Source organism: Leptinotarsa decemlineata, unplaced genomic scaffold (genome assembly GCF_025532065.1).
Source record: "Leptinotarsa decemlineata unplaced genomic scaffold, Ldec_3_MD MMD2_P_RNA_scaffold_2, whole genome shotgun sequence".
In the NCBI taxonomy this organism is placed as follows: Eukaryota; Metazoa; Arthropoda; class Insecta; order Coleoptera; family Chrysomelidae; genus Leptinotarsa; species Leptinotarsa decemlineata.
The window spans coordinates 24,518,130-24,525,404 of NW_027412529.1; the positions used below are offsets into that span (position 1 = coordinate 24,518,130).

General features: G+C 36.7%; 1 protein-coding gene across 1 annotated transcript; it reads right to left on the reverse strand.

Moving 5' to 3' along the window:
- Window positions 1-256: 256 nt before the first annotated feature.
- On the reverse strand, window positions 257-4,037 carry LOC141484810 (uncharacterized). The gene is made up of 3 exons (XM_074180225.1): window positions 1,967-4,037; window positions 326-1,063; window positions 257-276 (listed from the first exon to the last, which is right to left on the reverse strand). The coding sequence occupies exons 1-3, from the start codon at window positions 4,035-4,037 to the stop codon at window positions 257-259; spliced, it is 2,829 nt and encodes a 942-aa protein (XP_074036326.1).
- Window positions 4,038-7,275: the final 3,238 nt, after the last annotated feature.

Consider the following 7,275-nt stretch of genomic DNA (forward strand, 5'->3'; position numbering starts at 1 on the left):
GGATATTTGGCAGAATGGGAGAGGGAGGCATGTTTCAGACGACCTCCAACACGTAAAATTCCCTCAGAATCCAAAAAAACTTGAAGTTTTCTCAAAGGTTTTGAAAAACGTTTACTTTCGATTTCTACAGAAAAATGGATACTTTGGACATGTCGAACAAGTCTAACAAGAGCGTTGTGGCGCTCGCATGGCACAATTGAGCCTAAGAATTTTTGAGAAGGTTTTTTCGAATTGTTGATGAAACGTAGCAAGTAAACTAGAACATTTTGTAGCGATCTGAAACAAGAATGCGTTTCTAATAAAATATCAATGACATGGTCATTACTAGAGGTTAAAAATACTGGAATTGATTTTTCCTCCTCCACCGGGGGTGCAGGGGGCAGAGAAGGCGAATTAGGCCATTCATCTTGTTTTTTAAGGAAAGGCGGACCGGTGAACCACATAGAATGTGATATCATCTGACGGGGTAACAAACCTCTGGAAGCAGCATCCGCCGGATTATTGGTGGTATCTACGTAATACCAATGTTCAGGAGCGACTTTCTCCCTGATGAATGTCACACGATTTGATACAAATGTCTTCCAACGGTGTGGATGACCCTTAATCCAATATAACACTATTTGGGAGTCGGACCAACAGTAAACACGTTTCAGATTTAATTGGGGTGTAATAAGATAAATGATTGATGAAATCAGCTTCGTTAATAAAACGGCTGCACATAACTCCAAACGCGGAATAGTAATTTTCTTAGTTGGTGCAACTTTGGACTTTCCACATACGAAGCTAACATGATTCAGTCCATTGGCATCAAAAGAACGCAGATAAATAACACAAGCATATCCTTTCTTAGATGCATCGCTAAATCCGTGAATTTCATAAGCGATTGCTTGGGAGTTTGTGAACATCCGCGGAATTTTGAGACTGGATAAAACGGGTAGATCAGTTTGATACTGATTCCAGATACGAATAATTTCATTATTGGGAATATCATCCCAACCAATACCGGACAACCATAGTTGTTGAATGAGATGTTTGCAAAAAAATGTAACTGGAGAAATGAATCCTAAGGGATCATATATGCGAGCTAATTCGGATAAAATTGTTCGTTTAGTACAAGGACGATTTGGAATTGCAGAGACAATAAAAGAAAAACAATCAGAAGAAGGATTCCAACGCAATCCCAAAATTTTCAGACAAGAATCGATATCTTCAGAAAACGTGTGCGGTTCGTTGGACAAATAAGAGGGAGGCAAATCAGAGAGCAAAGAAAGGTCATTGCTAGACCACTTTCGAAGTTCGAAGCCTCCTCTTCGTAATAAGGTAATAATTTCAGTTTTGAGTTGGTGAGCCTTTTCAAAGGTAGGAATAGACATCACGAAGTCGTCAATATAGCAGGTGGAACTGAGTGCGAGTGAAGCGAGCGGAAAAGTACCACCTTCATCTTTAACTAATTGTTCAAGTGTTCTGAGCGCAAGAAAGGGCGAGCAGTTCATACCGTAAGTTACAGTACGAAGACGATAATCTTGTAGCGGTAATTTGGGATCAAATCTCCAAATGATTCTTTGAAAATCTCGATGAGAAGGATTAACAAGAATCATTCTATACATTTTTGTCACATCCATACACAATACGTAAGAATGAATGCGGAAATTGACGATAATATTGAAAAGATTTTGTTGCAATTTTCGACCAGTGTATAAATTATCATTGAGCGATATTTGATTCGAAGACTTTGCTGAGGCATTGAATACCACTCGCAATTTTGTAGTCGTGCTATCGGGTTTCAAAACACAATGGTGTGGAATGTAATAACATGTGGATGGAATGTCCATACTAGAGATCAGCTCCATATGATTAAGGTCTAAATATTCTTTCATAAACGCAGAATATTGCTGGTATAACTCCGAGTTTTTGATTAAGCGGCGTTCTAATGATAAAAACCTAGTGACAGCAAGGTCACGAATACCTTGGTATTGGACCGTTTCATTCTTCAAGGGCAATGCAACTATATATCGACCGGTTTCATCTCGAGTTACGTTGTCGACAAAACTTTTTTCGCAAGCAATATCATCAGAGGTATTGTGTGGGGTATCAGGAACAGACTCTACTTCCCAAAACGATTTGAGAATTTTTTCTACATTGTTAGTCGCATAAGCCTCACAAAAAAAAGAAGAAGTTATGGCAGGCGGGTGGTTATTGGTCTTTCCTATTAAAATATAACCTAAAACTGTATTCAGAGCATATGGTTCATCACACTTCCCAGATATTTTTCCATTCAATATGATCTGAGAGAAGACGTCTGCCCCGAGAAGAATATCAATATTCCCTGGACAATAAAATTTAGGATCAGCAAGTTGCAAATTCAAAATATGATTCCATGATTTGTATTCAATGCGGAAATTGGGAAGATTGTCACATATTTTATCAAGAATAATAGCATCAGTGTGGAATATCGGTTCATTTTTAAATGAGGGCTTGAACGAAAGAGAAACTTGTCCTTCAGAAGTCGAGGATTTCATCGAACCCAACGCTTTGACTTCAATAGAAAAGGCTTTTTTTGGCAATCCCAATTGCATTACAACTCGTTTCGTGATAAACGAACTCATACTTCCACTATCAATTAAACAGCGAAAGGTTTGATAGTTTCCTGAATTGTCGGAAATATCAATAAGAGCGGTTGCCAATAAAACATTATGAGATTTGGCAGTAACATTCGAAGCAGCGAGAATACTAGTAGCGGTAAGATGAGGAGAATTATCTTGATTGGCATTCATAATTTCCACAGAAGTAGTTGTGGATGAAGTAGCACCACTTCCCCCCACAGCAGGATTTTTATCGAAATGTAGAAGAGTATGATGACTACGCGAAGAACATTTTTTACAACAAGCAGTCGATCGGCATTTATTCAAATCATGTGATCTACTCAAACAATTGAAGCATAGATGTTTGTTTTTACAAAAGTTATAACGCTCAGAAGGTAGTTTATTCGCAAAAGCTGGGCATGTATAAAGTGAATGACTCTCCTGACAGAATAAACAATTTGATGCAGGAGATTTATTCGCAAATAAAGACGTTATTCGAGCTGGAGAATTGTATGTTCTAGTATTGGATATGCCAATAGCTTTTTTCGATTGAGTACGAGAAATTTTCAAAGTATCAAGAGTAACACAGCGGTCATTCAAAAATTCAACTAAAACTGAAAATGTTGGAACTTCGGATGAACAATGTTTCATTTCAAACATGGTGACTGTATTATCGTCTAAACGTTTCAAAAGCATCATAACCAACATAAAATCCCATTCATCTGTGGGAAAATTCATAGATTTGAGAGAAGCTATATTTTCTTCGAATGTATCTAATAATTTTCGGATTGAAGAAGAACAATCACCATTCACTCTTGAAGTTCCATCAATCTCATACCAAAGATCTTGGGCGCACAATCTCCGATTCGAATAACGTTTATTCAATGCATTGTATGCAATTTTATAATTTTCATCTGTTACTTTCAATGTCTTTACAATTCCTGAGGCCGGACCTTGCAAAGCAGAAATCAAATAATCGAATTTGTCCACATTCGATAAGGTATCATTATTGTGAATAACTGAGTTGAAATGATCGATAAAGGATGGAAAATTCTTATATTCACCGTAAAATTTTTTAAGTTCTATTTTTGGAAGCTTAACTTTAGAATAATTCGTACTCGTTTGAAGAAATGAAACAGGTGCCTGTGTGGTATTAACCACGTCATCAATGAATTCCATATAAACAGCCTTTACAGCGTAAAACTCTGCAAGAAACGCTTCTTTTACCGCGTCCTCTGGAGCGGCATCTTCATCTGGAAGTGTAAGCAATGTACTGATAATACAATTATGCTGTTTTGTGAACTCGTCTTTTATCGAGTCCAACTCTTCGCATCTAACTTTAAATAAAGTTCGAATAGACTTATCAGTTTTAACCCTATCTGCAAGGGCTCTCAATACTGTAATTTCATTTATAGCAGAATTACGATAAATTTTGTATTTTTTAACCTTATCCATTTTGATATGGGAGCAAATAAACAAAGTGAATTCGAAAGGAATACCCAGAAAGTAACAGGTGATAAAAAACGCGAGCAAAAACGACAGCGGGAATTGAGGAATTCCAAAAAATATAAAAGCAGTTCAGCGATCGACGGAGCAATGGTATGTTGAGCGCAAGATAATTAGTTGGTCATGCGCTGTAGATACACTTCCACTTTTCAACGAAAGTACTGTTTGGCAAGAATATGAAAATAGAGACGAAAATTCAGTTTTATGTTTATTAGAAATTATAATTTCGCTACGGAATTCACAAAATTATGCAGATTTGAGAGAGTCACTTTGAAATTAGCAATTTTCAGAATGAAATTCAAAAATGAGCGGTTCAAAAAAAATTTTTTTCTTTTGAATGATATAAAAAAAATTCTTATAGAAAACTCTGACTTAACAGGAATGATTCTAATCGCGGCTCGAAGGACCATGTAACGGAACGGTAATAGGAACAGTAGGGACTGTATACCGTTATGATACTTAACAAAATGTTAAATTAAATCCCTCAAAGACGACTTACCTTGAGTGGATTGCGGCTGTCTCATCAGAGTCCTGAGATTGGTACCAGTTCTTGTGGTCGAAGCTAATCCGTGTATCAAGAAGCACGATATTATGCGGTGTGATAAACATAAATATTATCAGCAAAAAAAACGAATATTCACAGTTGAACTGGGCAGTCGAGAATGGCGGACAATCAACCACATAGAAAAACAACAACACAGTTCGTCCCTTTTCATCGCTCCAACACACCACAGAGGGCGCAATCATAATGAAGTCGTTTTGAGGGTACAGGGTGAGGCAAAATTAAGAAAATAAAAATGAATATGTTAGCCGTTCCGCAACAGTAAGACCTCGTTAGTTTGTTCGATTGATGACCTATTTTCAGCACGATGGAGCACCAGCACATGATTTTAGTGGCGTGAAAAGAATATTGCGAGACTGTTTTGAAAACATTGGTGACTAGTTAAGAACAAAAATTGGAAAGTGTCTTTGGGTAATCAGCAGAAATGAAGTGTACTCTTATAATACAAGTTATTTCAATATACATATATATGTTCTTGTTCAGTTGGAGTTGAACCGCGTTTTTTTTTTTGGAGAAATTGATGTGGTAGCAGGCATCCCAGAATAGCTACCCAAATTTCTGCGGTAGCAGAATCCACAACGTTTTGGCAAAATCTCATTTGCCATCTTCTGGTGATGTCTGGAGTTTTTCAACTAGACCGGGCAGGCAATCCTCAATCCAAGACAAATTGTGAATAACTAAGAAGAGTACTTGATGGAAATAAGTGCGTAAATGCAAGCGAGACATAATTAGAATCACGTAATGGTTTGACACCCAAGTTAGTTTGCCAAATTTTTATGTTGGCAGTTAACAAAAAAACCTTACTAATAAATTTACGTTGTATTTTGAATTAGGGGAATCGTTGATTACCGCCAAATATAGGCATCACCTTCAGCCGGCATTCAACGATTTCATAGCAGCAATTATGATGAACTTGAATTATGTCTACCCTGCAGCTTTCCATGTAGACTTATCATCGACATCAAAGAGATCAGTGGGTGAATCCGTCAACCTATTTTCATGAATTCTGCACTGATCTCTAAGCTAGACTGTTTCTTTGCACAAAATTTTGATTTGAAATTTACTTTACGTGCAATTTTTCATGCAAAGTATTTCACACAACCATCTACATCAACATTCATTTCGTTTTCTATGGCAAGAATGGCTAAATTTGTTATTCATGAAATGAACATAGTGCGGTTATCGCCACTTCCGATGCATTCGACTCTACCTCGTTCGCCGCCTCTCTTTCGCACGCTAACTTACCCTTTCGCTTGGCACGTACGTAAGTAACATTGCGCGCACGATTTGCGGGCACATTTCTCAAATTAATAAATTGCCGTTTTCTGCCGCCTAGGACCGTGGCTCTCACTGCCATCCCCCCTAAGTTACACCACTGGTCTGTTCATTATTATTTATTTTACATTTAAAATTCCAGGTTAGATGGTCCCTGGGAGACAACTCGTAGAAAAAGATAAAGAAAAGTGACAAGTTGTTACAGATTTACCAGGACGAGTCGTGGTATACTGCAAGTTCATGTGTAGTTTATACTCACTCATTTCTTTGTACTTTTATAAAATAAAACCAATGTGAACTATGAAAATAACACCTTAACGAAACGAGTATACGTTACACATAATCATTTGAGAAATCCATATTCTTCATATTCGAATGAAAAAGAAGAAATATGAATACCAATCCATGAAACACATTATGGTTGACTGAAACCAACTTCTTGAACGGAAAAAAAATGTTTTTGTTTTGTGTTCATAATTTTGACAAGTAACAGTTCAATTTTTCATATCAGCTTGAAATCAGCAAAAATGTATTCAAGAGGTGGAGAACCAACAAAACAGACAGACAACTGGAAGAAATGTTAGGCATTGATCTTACATTTTTGACGGAAACGTGTACGTTTACGTGTACTAGTAAGTTTCCGAGGAGAAAAAAATTATTCCATCTGTTAATTTACGCTTTTGTTTCAGTTCCTTAAGGAAATTGAATAATAAAACCAGTTATTATGGACAAAATGTCTCGATGTGTCCAAAGTCGCAGCCTCTTTGGCTATTCTGCTTTTTGACAAAAAAAATAATATCAAATGATGCACGTTCACCAAAAACTAGTTTGCATGAGTACTCAGCGTATGTCACGAAGTGAGATTAACGTTATTCCCGTAAACTTTCGGCAAAAAAACCTAATCGCATTGGTTCCATCTGGCTTGGTGCTGCAAAGATAGCTCAGCTTGAGTAATCTGAAGATTTCTGATGAAACTGAATAGAGAATTCATCTGGCAATACTGACGATGTGGAATTGGGTAGTTCAATTGGTTTTGCATATTCTTCTGCACGTCTACAAATGTTTCCAATGAATATATTCAGAATTTAAAGGTGGGTTGAATTACCTACTATGAAATAAATGACTTTTTCGACTGAATACTTTCAGCTACAAATAAATAAAAGGTAACAGAAGCGTCCTTTCCGACTGTCTTCAATATCGACCATGTTTTGTTACTTTTGTAGTATACATATTTTGAATATTGATTTTTTTATTCATGAAACAAATCTGAACTTCCAATAACAAAATCGAATTCACTCTCAAATTACGTCTCACCAGTTTGGAAAATTATCATCTAGGTAAAACTTTTTA

Coding starts and splice junctions, on each gene's coding strand:
- LOC141484810 (XM_074180225.1), bottom strand. CDS start 4,037: ATGGATAAGGTTAAAAAATACAAAATTTATCGTAATTCTGCTATAAAT. Junction 1,064..1,966: donor TGAAACGGTCCAATACCAAG/GTATTCGTGACC, acceptor ATGATCCCTTAG/GATTCATTTCTCCAGTTACA. Junction 277..325: donor TCCAGTATTTTTAACCTCTA/GTAATGACCATG, acceptor TTCTTGTTTCAG/ATCGCTACAAAATGTTCTAG.